Here is a 27,489-nt window from a genome sequence, read left to right on the forward strand (position 1 = left end):
ATGACGAAATTCTTGTTGAACCTCGAGTGAAGGTAGTCAAGGTGGCTAAACCGCCGGTGCGCGTTGTCGACGACGAAATCCTCCTCGAATCACGGGTGCTTGTAGTGAGGAACACCGAGAGGGACTCTCCCAAATCACCTTTCACGTCGTACCAGGGTCCAGAGGGTCAGTCCATCATAATAAATAACAACCGGCCAGCCTACTGGACGGATATCACCTGTAGCTGGAAGGTAGTCCCAGTAGAGGTTCCTGAGGTTCACCCTCCTGGAGGCGTCATCCCGATCAATGATCCCAGATACGGCTACTACTCCGAGGAGTATTTCCGTAAGACGGGGTACGATGACTACCCGCCCTTTGAAGCGATACAGCTAGAAACCAAGGGGGTTATCTGGGTCGATTTATGGGGCCCGTAATGGTGAGTCTATAAAATCAATTAAAGATAAATAATATAATAATAATTATAATAATAATTATATAATTATTATAATTAATATAATAATAATAAGATAAATAATAATTGTAATTTAACTAGTAATATTAATTTTGAACTTGAACAATCTATTTATTAAAATCATTCAACTAGATCGCCGTGAGGCGAGGGTTCGAGCCCCGACGATTGTTAAAATAGTTTCAACACCAACCGTCGGGGTCGCTCCGGTAGCCGAACTGTACTGGCATGGGTTTTTTCTGTGGTTTTCACATCGCCACTAGTCCAACAACCGATCGAAAGGGGTGAGGAATAGGTTAAATGCAGTACAGAAAGCACAAGTCGGTCCACAGCCGCATGGAGAATAATAAAAGATATGTGCAAGAATTAATTGTAAGTGTGATGAACAGATATGTGATTATAAAAGAAAAAGACATTGATAATATGTGTGAAATTAGAATGCAAGAAAAAAAACTTGAACGCAGGAACAAATTTGAATAATGTAGTGAGACGGATGGGCTGGGGTTCAATGAGTACAGTGTACCCATAAAAGACGGCAGCACAGTCGTTGAGCGACGGCTGCCATCTACTCGGCCTTGTAAAAAGTATGCCCAATATATAAGTAAAAAGTAGATAATTATTAATTACCCTAAGTTAATTTTGAACTTCTCGCTGAGAAAATTGAAAATTTTCAAAAATCGAAAAGTTATTGGTTTCACCCCGTTTTTCGAAACTCGCGTTTTTATCAGATTTCGACGGTTTGAAGTCCTAGGAAGCTTCCCTGAATACTTTCGCGATGATGTCCATATGTCTGTATGAGTGTGTGTGTGTGTGTGTGTGTGTGTGTGTGTGTGTGTGTGTGTGTGTGTGTGTGTGTGTGTGTGTGTGTGTGTGTGTGTGTGTGTGTGTGTGTGTGTTATAGAAAGTATTTTTAGAGGATTAAAGATAAATGTTTTGCGAGTTAAGTGAGTGTTGATGCCGAGTAACAAAGCACTATAGTTTTAGAATGATATAGATGTTAGACGCCAGTCTAACTCTTTGAGACTTCCAGGTAGAATGCTTAGGTCTGGCTGAGATGCTAGCGCTCCGGTATAGAGGAACATGATGAGAGCATATGAGATCAGTTTAAGTTACGTTTACGTTTTATGTTGTTTTAGTTAAAGTTTAAGTTACCTTTTGAGTTACGTTTTTGGTTTCGATCTCAGCCGTAGTCAGTTACTAGAAAGCATTCACCAAAGGAATATCCGTACTCTGAGCTTCAGTTGCTTGATTAGCGATTAAAATATTTGAAGATTAATTGAGAAAAATAATAACTGATAGTATCCTAATATGCCAATTATATTAATTAGTTATTTTTTTTTAGTTTATAGCAATAAAAATTTGTTTTGCATTTAACAAAGTCAAAATGAAACGGAAGTTTCATCGGAATTCATCAATGACTTCTGTAAAAAAAAAAAAAAAAAAAAAAAACCAGAACTTTTGCTTTTATTGCCTCATGCTTTTATTGCAAAATCGCAAGGAATAGTCATGAAATGTCTTAAAGAGTCTCTTGGAATCGACAAATTTCTTGTAGTTTGTCGTTTTTCCGAGAACTACAAATTCGTTATCTAAAATGCAGTACCAGGATTCCACGGAAATAGTGATCAATCGATAATATTTCCAGTGGTTATTTATTTTAAGAAAAATAACGAATGATTGTAGAGAAATTTAGTGATCACATTGGGCTGTAAGATACGTGACTCGATTGCAGTTAACGTCTTTTTCAAAATCGTTACTGATTTTATAAAGTCCTTGACCAATACTGCTAAAAAGATCTACTACTTTTCCGATGGAGCTCCACAGCAATTTAAAAACTACGAAAACTTTGTTAATTTATATTATTACAAAGAAGATTTTGGAGTAAATGCTGAAAGACATTTCTTTGCCAGTTACCATGGCAAAGGACCTTGTGACGGTGTAAGAGGAACACTTAAACGAGCTGCAGCCAGAGCTAGTCTTCAACTACCATTTGATAAACAAATATCAAACTCCCAAGAGTCGTATCAATGGGCTGTGCAATCAAATAACTTGCCAAAAGTCGGAGTAAGATATTCAACTACTGCAGATTATAAAAAAGCAACGAAGACTTTAAGGATACGTTATGGTGTCAAAAAACATGTATTTTGAAATAAATAATAGTTTTAAAAAACTAAAAAAGACGCTTTTTATAGAAAACCAAACTAAAAAATTGAAAATAAATTTAAATTAAGAATAGTGTTAAACATTTCAATAAATATAAATTAATAATAGTGTGAATAACAAAAAACTTATTTCATTTAAAAAATAGCATGAGGTGCATGGTGTCAATAGTTAAAAATATTTTATTGACAGATTTGAGTAGAATGATTCTCATTTTGATAATATCTTAAAAAGCACCCCACGCTCTGCGTCCAGGTGGAGCCTCGCTCGACTGTAGTTGATCGATAAGTCCTGTCATTCGTTGACTCAAATTCTCCAACTTTCCTTCGTCGCTTGCCGTAGCTCCCAGATGTCTCCCTGGTTGTTAGTGGCTCTTGAAATTCCAGATTTCGTCCGATCGCTTTGTCTTAAGTTGCTATCTCTCTCACTCAATGTCATACTCGGTACAATTTTTACACTCATTCATCCTTACTTAATATTCAAACTTTTGGAGCGTTTTCCGGCTTATCTTACCTCGAGCTTTGCATTCTGATCAGGAGGCCGCTTGGGGCGACACAGGCGCGTCGAATCTCCGCAGTCCATCAGCTTGGCCAACATAATCATACTAATAATAATAATAAAAAAAAAATAATAGCTCTAGTTTCTATGGACGGGAATTTTTCCCATGTCACAAGATATACAGCCTTCTGGTTTTTGTTTTATTTTATTAATTGTAAATAAATGACACTGAATTATCTAGCTATTCGCATCCGGTGACCTACAATTCTTTTTAAGAATTAAAAAAAAAAAAAATTAGGAAAACGGTTGACCCCGAAGGCCATTCCTGCAACTTCCCGCTACTTTCGTAATTAAGCGCTGAAAATTTTGCTCACTACGTTTTTGAACTCGAAGAGCTCAAAAATATAATCTTCAAGTAGTTTTGAGCTTTCCGAGCTCAAAAGTCTTATCAAAGTTCGATGAAATACAATTTTTATGATTTTCAAACTGTTATAATTTTCGAATGATTCAACCGATTTTAACGCGGTTGGCCTCGGGAAAAAATGAATTTGCTTAACCATATATATTTATATATGATTATATATAAATTTTTATATAAAATATATAATCATATATGGACTAATGTATTATATGTATGTTGTATATAAGTCTATATATGATTAGATCTGATTAGACCTAAGTCATCTAGGGCTATATATGATTATACATTAATCTATAGATAATTAGATCTAATCATACCTGAGTTATCTAGGTTCATACATGATTTTATATAAATCTAAATATGATTATATCTAATCAGATCTCATTTATATAGGACCATATATATATATATATATATATATATATATATATATATATATATATATATATATATATATACAATTAAACGTAAAGCTATGTACATAGTTATATCTAATCAAATGTAAATTATAAATTTATCAATGATTAGTGTTTTATGTTCTTTAGTGACTTTAACATAAATATAAGATCTGAATTTTTTTATTAATAATTGCAGATGAAGAGCTAAGTTATATTTTATTTTATTTTTTCATTATTATTATTTATAAATCAATACTAAATTAATAATACATTTTGCTTATATATATTGAAGTAATACATTTATTATAGATTATGTATAATATTTCCTAAATTTTACATGATATATTTATTAGTATTTTAATAGAGTATACTTTGTTAAATTAGATCTGATCATACTCGCGAAGAAAATGATTTTGCCTAATCATATATAGTTATATCTAATTATGTATAATCATATGTAGACTTATATATGATTATACCTACTCATACTTGACTAATATGAATCTGAATATAATCAGATCTGATTATATACCGATCCATATATAATTGGATGGGATCAAACTTGGCTTTTATACATTAAAACATAATTAGCCTTTTATAAATTATCATGTATTACACGACTCTACAAAAAAAATTTTTGTTCTTTGTCCTAAAGTTTACACTATTATTTTCCAGTTAGTTATGCACAAAAACGAAAAGAAAATATCTTTTTTCGGCATAAAGTTTGCTTTTGTGATAGTTATAATAATAATACTCATTTTTCAATTTTTTCATAAATTTTAATTGATTTTAATATTTTTAAAAAGACCGCGCGGTGAGAGTGGGGTATTAACGTTTACACTGTGCCGCTAGATGGCACCCGAGTGATAAACAACCATCAGGTGTTATTTACAAGCCCAGAATAACTTAAAATGTCGTCACGAAAGTGCAAATACGATGCTGATGCATTTTGTTTTATATGTGGTCAATTTATTAAAATTCGAGACGTGAAATATGAACTAAAGACATCTCACGTTCTCTGTGAAGCCTATGAAGCATGTTTTGACTGTCCTGTATGGAATCAAGATAAGCCATGGGCTCCACATGTTGCTTGTAGTTATTTTAAAAGGTGTATGGAAGGTAAGCAATTTTTATTTAATTAAGCGATGAATCAAAAATAATAGACATATTAATTTTTATTTTTATATTTTTAGGTTGGTATCGAGGTGAGAAAAGGTCTATGAAATTTGCAATACCAAGGATTTGGCGAGAACCAAAAGACCATATTACTGACTGCTACTTTTGTATAGTGAATCCGAGTAAAAGACGTAGAGGTAAAAATGCAAAACCTATTGAATATCCTGACCTCGAATCTTCTTCTGCTCCAATTGCTCATGACCTGACACGACCAGTACCTGAGCCACCAAAAAAATTATCGCAGAAAAGTAGCTCATCTTTTAGTTCTTATAAAAGTAATTCCGATAAGGAGTTTTTGCCTACACCTGAACAACCAAAACACTATCTCATTATTTCAGAAGATTTTAACGATCTAATTAGAGATTTTAATTTGCCAAAAAATAAAGCAGAACTTCTAGGCTCTCGGTTAAAACAGTGGAATTTGCATGATGATGTTAAGATCACGGATCAGCGGACTAGGCATGAAATGTTTGCAACGTTTTTCACGAAGGAAGATGGACTTTGTTTTTGTAATGACATTAAAGGTATGTTTGAAGCAATTGGCATACCCTGTGTCCCTAGCGAATGGCGTTTATTCATTGACAGCTCTACAAAAAGTTTAAAAGCAGTTCTATTGCACAACGGAAATAAATTTCCGTCTCTTCCAATTGCTCACTCAGTACATCTTAAAGAAAATTATGAAAGTGTCAAAATTTTGCTTGAATCTGTAAAGTATCGTGAGTATAACTGGGAGCTGATTGGAGATTTTAAAATGGTGGGATTTTTAATGGGGCTACAGGGTGGATATACAAAGTATCCGTGTTATTTGTGCTTGTGGGATAGCAGAGCGGATTCTAAACACTATATTCAACGGTCATGGCCTGTAAGAACAGAATTGTGTGTCGGAAAACAGAACGTCAAATTTGAGCCGATTGTTGAAGCGGAAAAGGTGTTAATGCCGCCTTTACACATTAAGTTAGGGTTGATGAAACAATTTGTTAAAAAACTGGATGAAACTTCAGAAGCTTTTGGATACTTAAAAAAATTTTTTCCGAAGTTATCGGAAGCAAAGGTTAAAGCTGGGGTTTTTGTTGGTCCGCAAATAAGACAGATTTTCGCCGATGAAAAATTTCCAACGTTGCTGAATCGTACTCAAAAAGCAAGTTGGAACAGTTTTAAAGCAGTAGTTTCTGGATTTTTAGGAAATAATAAAGCTGAAAACTACGAAAAGTTGGTTGAAGATATGCTTACAAATTTTAAGGCCATGGGCTGCAGGATGTCATTAAAAGTACATATGCTGCATGCTCATTTGGATAAATTTAAAAACAATATGGGAGCCTATTCCGAAGAGCAAGGAGAACGTTTCCATCAGGACATCATGAATTTTGAACAACGCTATCAAGGCCAATACAATGAAAACATGATGGGCGACTATATTTGGGGTTTATTGAGAGAAAGTAGCTATGAACATAAAGAAAAAGTAAAAGTGTGCACTTTTAAGTTATTTTCCACTTTTCTGTAAGCTAATTTGATAGTAAAACTTAATAAAAATAATAAACATTTTTATTTCAATAGTTTTATTTTCAATCAAAAATTAAAATCCGAGATTTTTAAAAATTTCGTTCAATCAGTCTTCTAAGCACAAAAGCAAAGTTTTTCATGCCATATATTTTTTTCCGTCTTATTACGACCTAAACTACCGAAATTTAATGCTTTGCAATCAAAGTCAAATTTCATGTTGACCCGTGTTATTAAATTATATATAAGTTAATACATAATTATACATAGGTTTATTCATAGTCAGATCTAAGCAAACATCTTTTTGGATATCACTTAAAGTGCAAAATGATGTTTAACAATACGCTTAAATAGTTATAAAATAAAAAATTTATTTCACTTCCTATAGGATGTCTTGGTTTGCCCTGCTACTGTTTATTAATAAAATGATTATTGGAATAAATATGTTGTTATAATTAGATTCAGTGAAATAAGCAAATCAAGAGTATCAAAATTTAATATAAAATTAATTTTTATATTATATATTTCTGATAAATTGATTTGATACGTTATGTACTTCATAGAATCATCAATACTTATAAGACGACAGCATAGCAGCCGGCAATTTCAAGACACACTGGGATCATCAAAGTTAAGCAGCATTGAGCGTGGTTAGTAAAAATAACCACATATTTAATTAGGGGTAATGATATATAATTTAATGTTGTTTCATGTAGTTATTATATATGAGTATATAAAATTATATATAACTTATATATGATTATATATAACTCATATATGATTATATATAAGTTATATTATATATAACCATATATAATTAGGCAAAATCATTTTTTCCCGGGGCGGTAATCGATGTAGTTTTTTTCAATCAATAAAAATATCACAAGTCAAAACGCAAAATTCACAGTCTTTAAACATTTTAACATGTTACCAAACAAATTGAAAATTTTTGTTGGAACAACTAAATTACTGAAGATAAGTCTAATTCGATGGATAAAGCAATGTGACTCATGATTTTCTCTAAACTACTATTATAAATAAATCATTCATGTAAGCTAGCTTTCTTGAGTTGTCATTTAATTCATATCAGATATGTCATTTATTATACTACATATTCATCGTCTGTAATATTTTCTGGTTTAATAAAAATGAAATAAATTTTGGGAAAGGGACAACCCAGGGGACTGAGATTTTGGAGGTTTACGGACTTATAGCGAAAAAATTAGGAAAACGGTTAACCCTAAAAGCCATCTCTGCAATTTCCCGCCAATTCCATAGCTATGCTTGAAATTGTATTTATGACGTTTTTGTAGTGAATTTGTAGCCTCAAAAACGACCCACTAAGAAATTTCGAATTAATTTGAATAAACACTTTTTTCTAAATTTTTTGATAATGGTTCTCGTGAATTAATTGACCAATGTCAATGCGGTTCGCAGCAAGTAATAAAGTTTTTGAGTTATCACATCATTGTTCGGAATTCAAAATGGATAGGTTTAGAAATTTTTAAGTTACATTGAAAAAACGATTTTGTTGAAATTATTCATCCTGACATCTCGCGTGAGAATTTTTACACGCCATTTGACGTACTTTTTCTGCTGAAGAGTTCCTGATGTTATTAAATTGATCGATTAGTGAGATCAAAAGTAAATCAAAGAACAAAAAAAATGGTGTGTGCACTTATGTACACGCGTCAGAAATTGTATTTCTTTGGCATATAATAAAAAAAATTTAACAAAAAAAAATGCAAAAATGATCGAAGAAAAATATTAAAAACAATCAGAAGGTTTTACTGTAAAAAAAATTTAGCTATACCGTACACAAAAAAAAATTAATTTGATTTAAGAGAAAAATTTTTGAATCAAGAATATAATTTTGAAGAGGGTAATTGTCTTGAATCAAAACGAAAAATTCTTGAATTAAGTAAAATTTCCTCAAATCAAGAAAAATTTTCATATATCAAGAATTTTTCTTCTTAAATCAAGAATATTGAGTTCTTCAAAAATATTCAGTTGATTCAAGAACATTTTTTTTTTCTGTGTAGAAATATAAAATTGTAACAGGGTAAAATTACCCTAAATCGATGTCACCGGGTATCGATAACTATTCGTCATAGCACTGGCGCGTCTCGATCTTCGGGCCTAAAGGGAGAATAGGAGGGGGTAGTTTTGGGTTAAAATAGGAGAGACGTGCAGTGGAAAAGGGAGAAGTAGTGTGACCGCCAGACATATTGCCACGAAAATCAAGAAGGACCGTTCCCCAGAGTAGTGACGAGACGAAGGAAACCAACTACAACTAGAACTTCATCCTCAACGAGTGAGTTAGATCATCGTTTTGTTCGTCAAGGTATCAATTATTACTCTGTGGGAAAGAAATGGACCGCGGTTTGCACTCGGTCTACTTTACCTCTTCTCAATTTATTTTATATAAAATTTTTATTAATAAATAATAGTTGAACATTTACCAGTTTTGACTGAGTGATTTTTATGGGGGCTTACACCCGAGAATCACTCAATCGACCTTGCGGGAAAAATTTAACAACTAAAAAATTATCAATTAATTAATTAACATCCGAAAAATTCATTTAATTTAGTGTTATAATTTTTATAACAATTAACTTAAGGAAAATTGATTAATTTTGTTACTTAAAAAATAATCGACAACATTTTACTCGTGGAATTTTGGTCGAGCGTCAGTACATTTTGTGTCGCAGTAAATTCCAACACCCAAGGTCAAAGACAACTAAGCTAGCGAATGTTCTAGCTAATAAAATTGAACACGTCACCTATTAGAAACTAAGAACACTTAAAGATTCTAACTGTAAATTCGTAAACTAAAATGTGGTTAGTATCAATTAATTCCAGCAGATAGCGTGTGGATAGAAAATTCTCTCCTACCTAGAAAGTTGACTTAAATATTTGATAGTCCAAATTAAATACCGATTGGATTTACTCTTTGAGTAGTATCTGTTTCCAACAGCAAGTGCATTTAATTTGCTGTTGATGTTTTGATTTGCTCAACTATGAGTGATTCGATGCCCATCAAAGTATTTTCGTGATGAAAATATTATTTTAAAAAAATTTTTACAAAACATGCATTAATTCTTTTGTATAGTTTTATTTTCAATTTTCTTTAATTCTGACAAGTAATTTTTTTGAAAAGAAATATTCTCTTCTTTTACTGTCAAACTGAATAAGTCTTATCAAGTCTTAATAACTCTTTGAGAAAGTCCGAAATTACAGGGAAAATTTGACTTTTGAAGTTTTGCTGAGTTTTGACGACTTATTAAGTCTTTCCTTTACTGAGTTAGGGATGTGAAGACTTTCGAAAAGTCTTATTCAGAGTTATAAAGACTTTTCAAGAGTTTTTTCTGACAATTATTTCCACAAGGGAAGTCAAGATACTGTTAAGTTTTCTTTTTATTGTTAATAAATATTGGTCAATCTTGTTAATTAATTATTTATTATTCAGCAGCACCTTCCTCCACTCTTTCTACCCTAAGAATAAGATTTCTCAGCTCTGGACCGGTTCCAGGAACCGTAATTAAAAATCCTGATGGCGCCCTGATAATTACATTGTTTGTTAATTTAGTTAGTTTATTTATAAAATTGATTAGGGGCCAACCTGAGCAGGTAAAACTGTTACAAAATCATTAATCATCATATAAATTTAATTCAATTATTCGGTTATTTAAGGTTTATCTGAATCAACAAATTTTGAAGTTGCAAAGTATCAGTAGTTTATAATCGATAATTATAAAATATTTTAATTATTTATTTAAAATATATTTCTTATAGAACAGTTCATTATTTATTGTTTAACCTAGTGATAATATCTTTTTAATTAGTATTTGTTCAAAAATAATATTAATTGCATTAGAGTAAGTAAAAGATAAATATTGTAGTTCAAAACAAGATTTTGTGGCCAATAAAATTCTAGAAAATTATTGAAATGGTCTATAATATAAATTTTAAAAAATATAGACAGAATTACTAGATTCGATAAACAAAATGATTAAGTCTGTATTAAAAAATGATGAACTCAATAAAAATATACCTGAATATAATAGATACTACAGTATTTATATTTTATTTTAAATATTTGTTATGTGAAAATAAATTAATTTAGGGTAATTAATCAATTTTACATTTAAAACATTGATAGCGTAAGTATTCGGCCCTAGCCTGTCAGACTACTAGACCGGGAACTTCCGAGTTTTAATATATTGAGAATAATAGGTTTATTGGAATAAATTGATGTAGTTGAGTAATTTTAATACATATATTGTTTAAATCCAAAATTAATATCATTAATTAAATTACAGTTATTACACAGTGATTAATAGTTAACTTTTTCTTTCATATAACGAGTTTCGATATTACTAAATTCACAAATATTAATAATTCAGATTGTACTTGATTTGTTGATTATTATTCGTTGATTTGTTTAAATTTATTCTTTACGTAACTTCAATTCACTTTGCAAAACAATTCATTTCTACTACTACAAGTGGTTTCAAAATTTAGTAAGAAACTTTAGACTATGTTAACATTAAGACGTCTAGAACAACGAGAGATATTTTTTAGTGAAAATCGTAAAGGTTTAGAATTTTATGGCGTTACTAATTTTCACTAATTGGGGGAAAACAGTGTCCAATTATTTGTCTATTCTCTTGGGCACTTACCCTCTCTCTTAAGTTTGTCTATAATGTTGCATGAGTCCCCTCTACTTGGGTTAGAGTGTGATATAGTTTTCTCACTTACTCTTATTTTTTATTATACATTTATGTATTTGTGTATACGTGAACGCATTTACGTATAAATAAAGACATACATTTGTACTGTTTAAAATTAATTAATTTATTTAAATCGTATGAAAAAATATGAACTTGAATCGAGCGTATGTTATGTATTTTGAACTTAATTGTTTATTTGTAGAAATATTTATGTTTTTTATCATTTCATAAATTTGTTATACTATTTTAGAATTTCATTGTCTAATATTTGTTTATTACAAATTGTTTGACTGTCAAATCCTTTTTTTAATTTATTTCGTGTTGATAAAGTTCATTTTTCATTTAATATTAAATTTTATTATCTAAGATTATTTTAAAAAAACATTATCAAAATTTATTTAGATATTTTTCTTAACACTCAAATTCTGTACTTAAGTTTCTCTAAAATCTTTTGGTTTAAAATAAATATTCTTCTTTACTATTCTTTGTCATTACTTAAGTATTTCTTATTTTAAGTATAAGTGAGTTTGCTTACGTATAACAAAACTCCCATTCGTATATTTAATTTCTTCAATATACCTGGACCTAAGACTAATTATAGGAATTTCCCCGGGCCTCTCACAAAAATCGAACGAGATACTTAATGACCTCACTCGAATAATCTTTTACAATCGTTAAATTTTAAATAAAATCATACTCTATTTTTTTATAATTAATAAATATGTAAAGAAAAATTCTTAACATAACAATTTAAATTTATGGAATTATGATTATTTTCGATAAAATATTAATTTAAAAAAATTATTACCGATTTAAATAAAAGCTAAAATATTAAATTGACCATTTTTTAGAATTGATTATTAATATGAATAGTATATTTCATATTAAATGGTATTTCTATCGCATTTAAAAATAACAACGTTTTGTTGGATACTTTGCGACTAGCCTGTGTGTGAGTTAACTTAGTCATTTAAGACAATATATCATTTTAATTCTATTCTGTAGCCAACTTCAAGCTGTTAGTTTTGTGTTACAGCGATGCGCTCGCATCTTAAAATTTCACTCTCATAATTTTTTCGTAACACTCCTAAAATAGCATAACTTCAAAAGTTTTCAAATATTTTTAACTTCCTGCTAATAAAATAGAAAATTTTCAAAAGTTGGCAAGTTATTGGTTTGACGGCAGGCGTGCCGAAAGGTTCAATTATGGGACCTGAATTATAGAACGCAGACTACGACGAGTTCCTAGAAATCCCGTAGCCGAAACAAATAGAGCTCACGGGCTTTGCTGACGACTTCGCGGCCACGATAGTAGTAGACACCTATGAGTAGGCAGAACTATTAGTTTGAAAAACTATTGATGCCGTCGAAACTTGGCTTGACAAACACCACCTGAAATAGACAGACATCTTAAGGCAGAAGACCTACTGGTGAAAGATCGCAACAATGCGGCAGCGAGGCGCTCTCAGGGATGCCTTTGCCTACTGTTCGGATTCCGAAGCGGTTGTATTGGCCATCGCGGGAGTCGTACCCATCGACTTGCTATCGTTCGAAAAAGCAAAACTCTATAACGCTAAAACTAGTGGCAAAAACATGAAGGAAGCCAAAACGAGGATAAAGGCGGAAACAAAGCAAGAGTAGCAGGGCCAATAGACATCGAAAGAGACGGGCTAATAAGCAGCGCCTGATTCCAAACAACAACAACATCTGGTTTTTTCGGAACCACGGGGACACAGACTTTTTCTTCACCCAGCTGCTGACAGGATATGGACAGTTTAACGCTTACCTCTTCAAGATGGGGCTGCACGACCTGCCAACGTGCAAATACAGTCCAGACCAAATCGATGACCCCAAAAACACGTTCTTGAAGTGTGTACGGTGGAAGGACTGCAGAATCATCATCGAAAAAACTATAGGCATCACGCTTTTCCCCGGGAGCTTAGTAACTTGTACGCTCAAACAAGAAGATAATTGGTCAGCTGTCACAGGCTACGCAGAGCACCTTTCAAAAGAAAAAACCGCAGAAAGAGACCAGTAACCGGGAGCAGGCGTCGTGAGACGCAACATGGATTGGATTGAAGTAATGCTTACGTGGTTCTTATTCAGTCTTTTCCATAGCATCAATGGAGAAAGGAGAGAGGAAGATGTTTAGTCAGTATTGACATCTGAGTCCAACATACCCAGGTCAATCATCTAATTTTGGCATACGTAATTGTATTTTACCTACCTCTATAAAAAAAACACATGCACTCACACATCATCGGATGAGGAGAAGATTTCATCTGGATATAAACCTTTACGATGGACATCATGATTGTTTACTGTTCGTCTAATGAAGGGATCAGTGGAATATAGCTTGTATTGAAAAAGCTGTCGGTGAATCTAATAGTGAAGTCATTGCAGCTGACAACTCCAACGCTACATCGGCTAAATGAAGACAAAACTTCTCAGACATGATATGAAACGAAAACGCTGACTTCACACAGCAAGGCTCGACCTCACGGCCCTGCACAGTGGAAACACGACTTTCGACAGATTAGTGTTGAGAAGATTTTTATTTTAGTAATACGTAAACACCCTGAAAAACGAAGGTAAAGTACTGAAATGCTAGACCTACAAGCTCTAATAGTATCTTTGTCGTAAGCTGGGCAACGCTTAAACTCTACCTGGCTACCGATACTAGCAGCGAGACAGAACAATTAATACAATTGACAATGAAGGCCATCACCACCTCCTGTGACGCCTCCATGCCACGCTTAAAAAGCTGTCGTGCACACAGGCTAATCTACTGGTGAGCCCCGAAAATCGCAGTACTCTGCAAAAGATGTCTTGAACTCCGAGGGTGAGCAATGAGGACCGCAAGACGCACTTCAGAAAAAATTCCGTATTCAAGCGAGTACAAAAAGACCAAAAAGACACTCAATCACATCATCAAGGTTGTAATGCAGCTGGACTCGACGATTTGTGAAGTGAAATAAATTTATATTAGAAAAATTATTTTTACAATTATTGATTACGAATTGGGCTGAAAAGACACACTCGTTACACCCGGATTGTAACTAACTCGAAGCCGTAGCTTATAAGAGTTGATGCTATTCTAGATGTCTGTAGCTTGAAATTTTACGGTGGACCAAGCCGATAGCTTTCAAAGCTACAAATAGCTAAATTGATTTTATTCGTGCAAAGAATATGGTCCAGGGCAAATCGTGGGTGGCGATGCTCGTTCAAAGATAGGTTCAACTCCGACACAAAACCAACCTTAATATGGGAAAATAGAGCTAAATAGTCGGCAAAATACAAATATTGAAAAATACAGCTCAAAGTATGTTCAATACAGCGTCCAATTCTTACCAATCTACCACCTCACTTACAATAGGTACTACTACCACTTCAGTGTGCTTTAATGTTGTCCGGCGGTGGTTGATTCCTCTTGACTGCAGCTGGGCCGGTTAATGGATCAGGAACAGAGGAATTAATCGAGGTGATCGACAAACTAAGACCTTCCTCGATAAAAGAAGTATGGAATAATTTCTCTTGAAACAATGAAACGACGCTTTCCTAAACAAAACGGCTGACTGCTTGAGACCTCTAGAGTACACGACATTCTAAGCAAAATCGTCGTGTACATGCGTCGTATTGTTTAATTAAAATACGATATTCTCCTTGTTAACTGATAATCGGAGTTGTAACGTATTGGAATAATTAAAAGTGCCGTTATTATTGAATAAACGGTGTGAGTTAATAAAATACTGAGCATTACATTGTAACACGGTGAACAATATTAAATTATATTTTAATAAAAAATATTAATCACAGATGATTAGATTAAGAAGGTTGAACAAAGACTGAGTGTACGCGTCTTTCGCGTGCATAAATTAGCATTGAGTAGTGGGGACATAATCTAGCATCACTCTCAAACGATTTTCGTACTATTAAGGTACAGCTAGCGGTTTCTGCTTACTTACTAATCGGTCTTATACATATTATCTGCCAACGATATCAGTACCAGGTAGTAAATTGGCATTTATCTATTGTGAGCTAACTTTGCACGTTGCAAAGTAAGCAAATCAACGCTATGAGGCGACGCAAATCGCGAAATAAAAGGCACTTTATGAATATTGATAAAGTATCATCTTCCTCAGCTGAAGAACTGCAGAATGCAGCTCAGTTTGCTAAGAAACTGCAAGATACAACGCATGCTTCGCAACTGGTACGTTTGCCACCACTTAGAAATGTCACATATTGATCTTTTCTGATGATAGGGAAGGAAAACCTCTTAACTTCTTCATCATTTAGGCCACTCTGCATGTTGGATATCGCCAGAAAACTGCTCGGAAAGCTGATATAACCAAGTCTTCAAATAGACATTGATCTCTTGGGTGACTTTGTCGAAAATAAACAGGGCTTTTGGAATAGCAGATCGACAATCGGCATGATTAAGGGATCACAGAGATCGCAGCCAGAGCGTGGTCGGGAATCCTAAAATCACGCAAAGTCTGCATAATCCTCACGTTAGATGTGAAAAACGCTTCTAACAGTGCCAAATAGGAAGACACTCTGGACAGATTCAAACACCGGTTGAAGATAAAAAAATTAGAAAAACGGTTGACTCTAAAGGTCATCCTTGCAACTTTCCGCTAATTCCATATCCGAGGACTTAAATTATACGTGTAATTATAACGCTTTTGAGCTCTTCGAGCTCAAAAATATAAATTGTGTTATTTTAAGCTCTCCAAGTACTGCCTGCAAAAAGCCCTGGACACCAAGCACAAGTTTTTCGACTGTAATCGGTGGAGAAATCATAGAGTCAAAAGCGAAGCAATTGTAGGCGAAACACTTAAGCCTGAGAGCCTACACGGACGAAAAATATATTCAAAATTTTCATTAAAACATCGTAATGCTAAGTATAGGACATTGTATTGGCGGACTAGAACTCAAACATACGACTTTGAACGATGTAAGATCGTAAATTCATTTAATGAAATTATATTGTTGAACACGCGGTCTTACATACTTTTAAAAAAAGTACGGTGTTACTGTAGTAATATGTAGCAATACTGTAGTAGTATTGAAAAGTCGATTCAGTAATATTTCCTAAATAACAAAGTTATAACTACGATCGGTAAAGTAGAATTTTCTCCATCATTTAAATTAAAATGGAAGAAAATTATTACCATATTCAGTATGGTAATTTGTCATTGCGACAAATTTGGGAAAGTGGAGAAGAAAGAAAAAGAGAAGACCACTTAACACGAACGTTTAGTTCACCGAAATATTAATTCGGATTACATAGGAATCGAATCCGGTTGTTTTGGGTAAGCGTCGAAGGCTTTTCATTGAAGCTTCACTTAATCATCTGAAAATACAATTGAGTCCCCTTACGAAACCCGCCATACACAAATTTGTTATTTCTTGGCGGTAGCTTCGCAAATTACTGGACTCTGTCGTTTTTACATAGTATATGCGTCCTTATTCGATTACTCTTACGGGAAAAAAGTTTACTAAGTAACATCGTACTAATTGTTTACATGTTAACATCGTAATACTTTTTGAGTGAATAGAAATTTTTGACATGTAGACCATTAAAAATTAAGGTATCTAAAGACTAGTTCTAGATAACGATGTTACTATAGTCATTTTTATGTTAATTTTTTTTCTGTATAGTGAACCATATTATACGTAAAGAAGAAGTCTAGAATGATGTTGAAGCCGAAATACTACGTCTTCTGATGAGTATAATTTCAGAGAAAGACTATTGAAACAGGAGAGAACGTCATAAGATGCAGCATGGTCTGAATTGAAGTAATACTAACACGGTTTCGATCCATTCGTCTCTATACCTTTGTACGAGGAAGGAAAACAGGGAGTTTTTTTGGGTAAAATTTCTACGCTGTCAACCATCATTTTTCGAAGGCGGTGTCTTTAAAAGATTTTTCCTCCTTATGATAAAAATATTAGAAAAACGGTTGACCCTAAAGGTCATCCGTGTAACTTCCCACTCATTTTATAATTAAGCGCTCAAAATTGCACTTATTACGCTTTTGAGCTCTTCAAGCTCATTCCTCAGCGCTCAACATATCAATGATCTTGTTTTTTAGTTCTTCGAGCTCAAAAATATGGTTTTTGTGATATTTTGAGCTTTGCAAGCTCGAATAGATAGCTGTTCTATGCTTTTGAGCTCTTTAAGCTCAAAAGTCTGATAAAAGTTTCACAGATCACTGTTTTTTGAAATTTTAAACTGCTATAACTTTGGAATGAGTCAACCGGTTTTTACGCGATTGGCAGCAATCGATTCAATTTTTCATGTCCTTTATAAGAATTGACAACAAAAATTTTTTAGATGAAAAATTTCGAAGTCATTTTGAGAAAACACTTTTTTCGGTTTTTTTTCTTTTACGACATCTCTCGAAAAATTAACTGATTTTGACCGGATAAGCGGTGATCGACGTGGTTTTTCTAGGTTAGAAGCTGATTATTTTTTGGAGTTGATCGATAAAGCCGTATCCCTGATTCAGAAAGATGATTTGAAATAATTACCTCCATGTTGATTGTATATCTATATAGTGTTAGAATCCGCTGCTTTCATTTAGATTTCTTAATCAGGGTTAAAAGTTATTCCAAAAAAACCACTTCTGGAAAAAACTTTTTTCATAGTTTTTTTTAGATTTTTCGAAATCTATCGGTCATAAAAGTTCCAAATTGTGTTCACCATCTAAGTTTAGCCAAGCCCTTTCAAATGACATCAACCGCGATCAAATCGGCCAAGCCGTTCAAAAGTTATAAGAGGTTCAAATACATACACACCTACACACACATACATACATACAGTCATAGTGACATAGTGACACCCTCGCGGGGGTAGTCAGGGAAACTTCCTGTTATCTCAGGACGTCGAGATCTGATGAGAATTCGAATTTTGCAAAACGAGGTAGAATCAATAATTTCCTGATTTTTGAAAATCTTCGATTTTTTTTGCGGGAAGTTAAAAAAAAAAGACACACAGACATTCTGCCGTCATTGTAGGAATAGTCAGAATAGCATCCAACGATCTCAAAATGTGAAAATCTGACGAGAACTCGATTTTTGAAAGCTGGGGTGAAACCGACTTCATGATTTTTTAAAAATCATGGAATTTCTTAATTATTCTGATCAATGCTAGATATTTTTAACCTTCTAGGCTGGATCAGACATGGCCATTCCTGAGTAGCCCGACTAGAAATTACTTCGGGAATACCCAGAGTATATATCTGGACCCTATTGGATTCCAAGGAGGCATTCCCAATAGGGAAATTTCTATGAGGGCCCAATCAGTTCCCAATTGGGAAATCCTCAGAAATAATTCGTTAATTAGTTTTTCCCATTCAGGCTCTGTGTGGGACCTAATTGAGAATTCCCAAAACAACAGTAAAAAATTTCAACCAGTTTTTCCCAATTGGATTCTGCATTGGGCCTCAATGGGTAAACCCAAGATAAAAAGTAAAAGTTTTGTTCAGTTATTCTCAATTGGGCTCTGCTGCATTGGACCTCAATGGGAAAGCCCAAGATAAAAGAAAAAGTTTTGATCAGTTTTTTCCTGATTGGGATTTTCATTGGACCTTAATGGGAAGAACCCAGATAAAAAGTAAGAGTTTTGGTCAGTTATTCCCAATTGGGCTCTGCATTGGACCTCAATGGGAAAGCCCAACGTAAAATCAAGAATTTTTATTTTCCCAATAAGGTCCTGGGTGGAACTTAAGAGGGATAACCTAACGAAAAATAAAAATAAAATTGCTAAGTTCTCCCAAGTTAGACCTGTATGGGACCGAAGATGATTTTCTCAACGTAATGTAAATATTGCATCGATGGGCTTTCCTAACTGGGTTTGTAGTAGAACCCAATTAGGTTAACCCAAACTGTGAGTAGATACATGAAGAAATAATCTTTAAATTTAGGCAGTCGTTTATTTATATAAAAAATTAATCGCCCAAAAATGTGTGAGCTTATATTATTAGAATATATTTGTCATAAATTAATTAGAAATAAAAATAAAAATTATTTGTTGAGAATAGAAAAGAATTAGAAAAAAATTCATCCAACATTGAAAAAAAAATTTTTTTTTTTGACACAAGAATTTTCACTTATTCCAACAAAATTAATTCCCTTGCTTCAAGAAATACATATCTAGATCCAAAAAAATTTATTTAAGTCAAGAAAATCTTGTTTTAAGAAAATTCTGCCTCTTGCTACAAAAAATTTAGTTCTTGATAGAAGTAAATTTTCATTAATATTTTTATTGATTAACATGTCAAATGGGAAGATTTTTTTCTCAGCTGAATTAAGTGGCGCTGTTTCCCTAAGGTATCTAAAAATCTTGATCAACGATAAAAATTTTTTGTATCAAGTATTTATGATGATTTGAATTAATAAAAAATTACTTCCACCAAGAATAGAATTTCGAGAAAAAATTTTACTTCGAGCAACAAGCTTCGGTCTTCTTTCCGGTACCCAAAAATTTTCTTGAGACAAGAATTTTGTTCTCTAGTCAAGAAATTTTTCTTTCTGTGCTGATTAAATCCAAATACTGAGTTTTTAGACTGAAATACATTTTAATGTTGCTGAAACAAAATTCATACTCCAAATTTTTTTTCTCAATATGAAAAGAAATTTTAATTGAAAACAAATTTTCATTATCGGTATTTTTCATAATTAAATTTTTATCCATATAAAAAAATTTTTTAAATAATATGCATTTCAACAAAATTTTAATCTTGAAAATAAAAGTTCTTTATATTAGCATAAAGAGGATCCCAAGTCAAATCGGACAGTTTTAAGGAATTTTATTTTTGATTCTTTCAATTTTTTTGGATTTTTCAGTCAAGTTTTTTTTTTTATTTTAAAATTTTCTATTTAATTTATACAAAAATTGTATTTTCACGCCAGAAAAGTGAATAAATAAAAAAAACAATTTGTAAAAGCTTGAGCATAGCATGAATAATGTGTCAGTTAACCGATTGAATTAATCAGCATTCCTGCTTGGACCAGCGGTAACGTGAACGACTAAGGACCCTAAGGACGCAAGTTCGAGCCCAACTCTCGACAAGGATTTTTTCGACCAGTGATTTTGTTTCAATTCAAATTAAATTCTCTAATGATTAACATAACATGAGTATCTAGTCCGATATTATTTTTAATCTTTTCGAAGATCATAATATTTTTTCTTTAAAAATTTAGATTGGGTTCTGATGGGGTTTCCCCCATTGGGACCTGAGAGGGATTGCCCAATGAGGGCCACATAGGACTTTGCGTGACATCCCTATTTGGGGTCCCTATTAGGCAGCCCAATGAGGACCCAATAGGTCTTACATTAAAATTTCTAGTCGGGAGGACCGTAGTATTTAACGCTTCAGGCATGGTCATATGTAAAATGACATGATCATTTCTAACATCAGGCATGGGCAGGTATGGCCTCTACATGAACTGGCTTGAAGAACTTAACACTTCATTCACTATACATAAACAGACATAATCAGGCGTGATCATCCATGAACAGTTCTTAGATCGAAACCTTTTTTTATTAGTCAAGATAATTTTTCTATCTACTCGAAACCAACTGTTCTTAAACTTTTTTATGGGGCAAAGGTTTCTGAATTTTTCCCGGAAGACTTTAAAATTTTCGCAAATTATTCCAGGGAAAGAGAAAACTGAAAATTAAATTCTTTTTTAACTTCCCACTAAAAAAATTTTCAAAAGTTAGGAAGTTATTGGTTTCACCCCGTTTTGCAAAAGTCGAGTTTTTAACTGATGTTGATGTTCGAAGGTCATAGGAAGCTACCTTGAATGTTTTGGCGATAATATCCGCGCGCGCGCGCGTGTGTGTGTGTGTGTGTGTGTGTGTGCGGTCGTCTGTAAATCTCTCATGACTTTTGAACGGCTCGATCGATTTCATCGCAGTTGGCGTCATTCGAAGGGCTTGACCAAACTTAGGTTTGAGTACAATTTGAACCGATTCGAACCTATAGATTTTGAAAAATCTCAAAAAAACGACAAATAAATTCTTTTCAAATGTGGTATTTTTGGAATAACTTTCAAATGTCTTTTCCGATCGATTTCAAAAATTAATGAGCTCTTAACATAAAAAAACTACGTTAATCGCTGCTTGTCCGGTCTAAATCAGTTGATTGATTCGTGAGTTCTCGATGTCAAAAAAAAATCGAATAAAGAGTATTTCCGACATTACTCCAAAATTCTCAGTCTGATTAATTCAAAGTTAAAGATTCTCTGTGGGGCTCAAAAAACTGCGTCGAGTACCGTCAACTGCGTGAAAATCGGTTCATTCATTCAAAAGTTATTGCGGTCTAAAAATTAAAAAAATAATGTTTTTTAAAACTCCTACCAGATTTTTGAGCTTAGAGAGCTCAAAATGACACGAAAATTATATTTTGATCTAAGCGTTCACAAGGTACAGTAAAATATATACATTATAGGATGATTAATATATTTCAATCATTTATTCTTACTTTTGACACTTTCGAATTTACAACATTTTTATACTTACGCGAGAAATACCTCTTGGGATCCAAAGTGGCTGCTTTTAGAAATTTTAAATAGTTAAATTGATGATGCAGTGATTCAAATATTCTTAGCAGTTATATTTTTTCTTGCTCTCCTTGCCGAAAGTACGCTTTTGCGGGACGCATTTTACTCCAGCAAGAACAAATTTTGTATCCTGCTCTAGCGCATGCGTGCTACGCATATTTTCTGGTCCGGCAGCACAGAACCTTGCTTTCTTTCGTATTTTTGTGACGTGACCGGCCAATACAATGAGTTTCAACCCTATAAGAACAGTCACAACATCGTCTGTACGTAACATGTTAGCGCATTAACTAACCAAAAAGTGTCGAAATAATAAAAATAATTTTCAACTAGATTGTTGTTAATGAACTATTTAATAATAATACTTCAATAGTATATTTCATACCTACGCCAATAAAATAAGAAAAGTCTCGGATCACATATAAGTATTGGATGAGGCGAAGCCGAGGTGGACAAACATGTGGTCTGTGGCTGTTCTTTTTACTGGCCAAGGTGTGTATACTATTTTTCTGATTAACGTAGCCGGAATGTGGCAACTTTGTTTAGCGCAGCGGCCAGAAAGTTGCCACTTTCCAGCCAGAGGGCAAAAAAAAATAATTTATCTAAAAAGTTTACATAATAATATATAAAAGTTTTGTAGATTTTATTTGGTTTCGTTTAAATTTTGACATCTAGTAAAGCTATGTTTATAAAACAATCTATGTACTCTACAAGTTTCTAATAATTTAATGTCATTTTTTTTGGCCGTCGATTATTATTTAAAAACTAATTTTCAATCAACTTAAAAAAATCAATCTTGTTATTAGAACGAGTTTAAATATTTGTGACAAGTTCTGTGCCTGTTATCAGTCTTAATCGGAGCATTTGTTAATAAGTTTTAAAATAACTTATTTTTTTTTAATTTATTAATTTTTACTTTTTTTTTTATGCCCGCCCTAACCAGCAAAGCCTTGGCTTCGCTCCAACTTTATAAAAGTCTTTCGGCAAAACTCTTTCCACGGGGTTGCGTACTTTCGGCTGGAGAGCAAGAAAAATAGTATACAACCCACGACCAGAATGTTGGATGACCTGACGTATGTGATATGATGGCCACGGCCATCATATCCCAAACACCCAGAAATCCAACTTTCTGGTCTTGGATTGTAATACACTATTTTTTTATCAGCAATTAAATTTTGCTATTGCGCTTAGTATATCTTAATGTCACAATTTGAACAATATAAATTTAAGCAATAAACTGCTTCTTTCTCAAAACAGATGCTATGCTATGCTTACCGCATTAACAAGAAACGATTGACAACTTATTAAAATCTTATTAGACAGGGTTGGGAAGTTTTGCGTAACTGACAGTTTCTTACGCAATTTACGTAATATACGTTAATGACAGTATTTTTCTACGATTCAAGTGTCGACTAGTTGTATTATTAAAAATTATCGTACTTCAAATTTCAATGATTTTCAACGATTTTATCGTAAATGAATTCAGTTAACTTTTATAACGAGTTAATTCGAAAAAAAAATAATCAATCATTTTTACAAGATAGTAATTCTTGTAATTGAAAAGAAAATTGTAAACATGATGCTCAGTGCTCGAAGTACAATTATTAATTAAAAAATACAACACAGATTCGATTTCAAAGTCCCAAGTAAATAATTTTTTAATGAAATTTTATCAATTTATGCATTAAAAAATTTCAATATCTCATTATAAATAATTAACAGATATGGATTTTTTTTATTACTTCAGATAGACATGTAGATGAACAAAGTTTAATCATCATTTATGTTTTCATAGACGGAAGGTGCATCGGCTAAAGAGTTCTCTGATATACCTTCCTACACTGAAAAAAAAATTTACTTGAACCAAGAGAAAAATTCTCGAACCAAAAAACTAATTTTAAAGAGTTTTATTGTCTTAAATTAAGATGAAAAATTCTTAAATTAAATAAAATTTACTCAAATCAAGAAAAATTGCTTAGTTTAAAAATTTTTCTACTCAAATCAAGAAAATAAAATTCTTTAAAAGTATTTACTTAATTCAGGTAAATTTTTTTTTTCTGTGTTTAACAGCTGTTCCAAAGTTAAATTAGGTTTTTCATCTAATTTTGAAGATAAATTGTTAATAATTGATGGGAAATTAACAGAACTTGTTATCGAATTCAATATATCATTGAGTGTCGTTAAATCAACTCAGTTTAAAGAGTTTGTCAAGTCTCTGAATTCTGATTGTAAAATCCCTCCAGAAAAACTCTGTTAAGTTCCACTACTGAATAAGTTACAGAATAAAATGCTTATAGAACTCTCCGATATTGGTGAATCAGATGGTGTGATAGTAATTGATGGCTGCAAAAATTCAGTAACTAACACGAAGAATATCGTATGTATTATTTAAACAGCAAATGAGTCAAGTTTTTTTGGTTCTATAATAATTAAGCCGACAACATTTCAACCGTTATACTTAAAACATAACAGCTCAACTAGAGACATTCTAATTGGATTAGAGTTCAACCATGGATCATAGATCCAAATTAATCATGGACAATTTTTCGTGCAGTTGAATTGTTGGGTGGATATGATAATTTTGTGATTCAATAGATTAAACTCCAATCCGGTTAAAATATCCGTAGTTGAACCTTTACGGTTTAAGTGTCGCAGTTAAAATGTTACCGGTTGAATTGTTATAGAACCGTAAAAACTCCAAGGTGAAGGCACCGACGCAGCGATAGTGGAAAACTGAGTAAAGACGGATAGAAGAGAACCAACAAGCTGGAAAAAAGACTTTATGACTACGGATCTCATCGGGTCAACTACAATAAAACAGCAAAGACTCGTCTTCCGACTATTATAAAGAACGTAAGTTGATAGGTCAGACGACAGGAGCTAGGTGAGACTTTAGACGATAATTTTTCCCATGCACAAAATCTCTAAGAATGCGTGTGCATGTGTGTGTTATATTTTGTAAGCTGGATTTCTCTGACTAATCATTTTTGTATTTTTCCTAGCAATTCTCTCACGACCCCGAGTAAATTATTCCATGTTCTGATCCGGTTCCAGAACCGACAACACAATCTAGTAGCGTCATTAAATAAAATAAAAGGGACGACCGAGGTAAAACGAATATCCGTCATAACATTACTTAACATCATACTCATACATCAGTGATAAGACACTTGGTCAGACTCCAGGTAGAGTATCATCCTCTTAGAGTTACTTAGTAAAGAGTATTCAACCTAGTAATTCTCCCGAGAAAGAATTGCTTATCTAAATTTATTTTCAAAACGGTACTTAACATATTTTTGAACCAAATTGCAACAGAGGTAGGAAACCAACGACACCGGTCATAGTATTCATCAGAAAAAACGCAATGATTTTTTCGCACGTTTTGACTGGAACGCGACGATAAAAATCTATTAAAATTTCATCATTAATAACTGGTAAGACAAAATACTAATTATATTGTGGTTACAAGAAATATAATTTACGAAAAACTGATTGGAACCGGATCCCCGGAGAAAAATTCAACCCCAGGAGCTCGAGCCGGACTTTTCCGAGAAAAATTGCCGGACCAAAACTATTGGGAATTTTCATCGAGTTATAATTTAAGGTACCGAATTTTACTTCGTGGGCGGGAAGTGGACCGCGGTTTGCACTCGGTCCACTTTACCTCTTCTCAATTTTTTATGTATAATTTTAGTTAAACAATTAGCAGTCAAAACATTGGTTAGTTCGGATTGAATAATTTTCCTGGGGGCTTATACCCGAGAGTCACTCAATCGACCTTGCGGCATAAATTGTTTCAACACTCTTCGCGAGAATTTTTTAATTAACAAAAATTAATCAATTAAACTAATTAACATCCGAAAAATTCGTTTATTTAATCGTTATAATTTTATAACAATTAATTCAAGAAAAAGTGATTAATTTTGTGCTTGGTTTTAGTGGACAGGAAACTGCGACAGCGGTCGTGCTGAAACTTCACCAGGAGTTACCAATCAAGGATGAAAGTGTCGGTACATTCGACTTCGATCATCGCTGAAGGCCCGCTGGAGGTCTTTATCGGTCGACGAAACTATCAATGCGGTTGTGCTTGCGCGATTGACTCACCTTGACAATCGGGTGGAGCGCGTGGCATTGACTACCGACATCAAAACGGAAGTCGACTTTTTAAGTGAAATGCGAGGCTTTTCCTACACTCAAAAAAGACCCGTGTCAGCGTCAGATAACTCTTCTACACCGGATTCGAAGCGTTTCAAGCCAGTAATGTCAGTGAAGTGCCATTTTTGGGAAATAGGTCACAAAAAGTTTGAGTGTCCTAAACTCAAGAAGAAAAATACAGAGCAAAGCGGCAACCATCGTGGCAGCGGAAAATCACCCTCTACATCGCGCTCTGTGACGTGTTTCAAATGCGCAAAAGCTGGTCATATTGCGCCAAACTGTACGGCTCCAGGTAGCGGTCGTAATTGTCCAGGGAACAACAAGGACAACATCAGCGTCGAACGTCGTGTGGATATCTGTGCAGTAGCTGCTCTATCAGGATCCTTGATTCATCGTGGTGAGTCGTTTTTATTTTGGTTCGATTCAGGAGCGGAATGCTCATTGATTAAAGAAAGTATTGCGACTAGGATCGCGGAAAAAAGGGAAAATAATTTAATAGTTCTTAAGGGTATTGGAAATGTTAGCGTGAACTGTACAATACAAATTTTGTCTGACATAACTATTAATAGCCATACGTTAGAGATACTTTTTCATGTTATCGCAGATGATTATTTAAAATGTGACAAATTGATTGGTCGTGAAATTCTTGGGCGAGGATTTGATGTAAATATAACTTCAAAAATTTTAACTTATCTAAGAGTAAACAGGTTAATGCATGTAATGAACTCGAGTCTATTAGTAAAATAAATTTTAACTATATTGATACTGACGTAATTGGAAATGATAAATAGAAACTCATTTCTATCCTAAAAGAATAAACAGATTCATTTATTCAGGGGTTCCCAAGTACTCGTGTTAATATAGGGGAGCTTAAAATACGTTTAGTTGACCCTAATGTAGCTGTACAAAGACGACCGTATCGTCTTAGTGCTGAGGAAAGGCAGGTAGTACGGAGTAGAGTAGATGAATTATTAAAGGCTAATGTTATTCGTCCCAGTTGCTCTCCGTTTGCAAGTCCTATATTATTGGTTATAGAGAAAGATGGTTCTGATCGTTTGTGCGTCGATTATCGGGAACTAAATGCTAATACTATAGATGATAAATTCTCTTTACCCCTCATAGCGGACTAAATAGCGCGGCTTACTGGTGCAAAGTTCTTCACATGTTTAGATATGGCCAGTGGATTTCACCAAATCCCTGTTGAGACAAAATTGATTGAACGGACGGGGTTTGTAAAGCCTCATGGACAGTACGAATATTTGACCATGCCATTCGGGCTAAAGAACGCACCGTCTGTCTTTCAACGTGCTGTTATAAAAGCCCTCGGAGAACTTGCATATACATACGTCATATACATATACGTCATATACATATACGTCATCGTGTATATGGATGATATTATAATTATATCCTCAACTATCGTGGAAACGTTAG

General features: G+C 33.4%; 1 protein-coding gene across 15 annotated transcripts in view; it reads right to left on the bottom strand.

The window, feature by feature from the left end:
- The window catches only part of Mp (collagen XV/XVIII-type protein multiplexin), a 622,917-nt gene that overhangs the window by 302,931 nt on the left and 292,497 nt on the right, over positions 1-27,489 (bottom strand). For 13 of the 15 annotated variants that reach the window (XR_012479230.1, XM_074243321.1, XM_074243325.1 and 10 more), the window contains one exon: positions 21,863-21,895. The exons of 1 other annotated variant lie outside the window; for it this stretch is intronic. Coding sequence is in view for 13 of the 14 variants with exons in the window: in XM_074243321.1 (XP_074099422.1) it covers positions 21,863-21,895 (33 nt within the window). In the remaining variant the exon portion in view is untranslated. The remainder of the gene's footprint in view (positions 1-21,862; positions 21,896-27,489) is intronic. One more of the 15 variants, XM_074243326.1, reaches the window with a different exon arrangement.

This window comes from Cotesia typhae, unplaced genomic scaffold (assembly GCF_013202065.1).
Source record: "Cotesia typhae breed Kobodo isofemale line unplaced genomic scaffold, CoteBio_Ctyphae contig_4, whole genome shotgun sequence".
Classification (NCBI taxonomy): domain Eukaryota; kingdom Metazoa; phylum Arthropoda; class Insecta; order Hymenoptera; family Braconidae; genus Cotesia; species Cotesia typhae.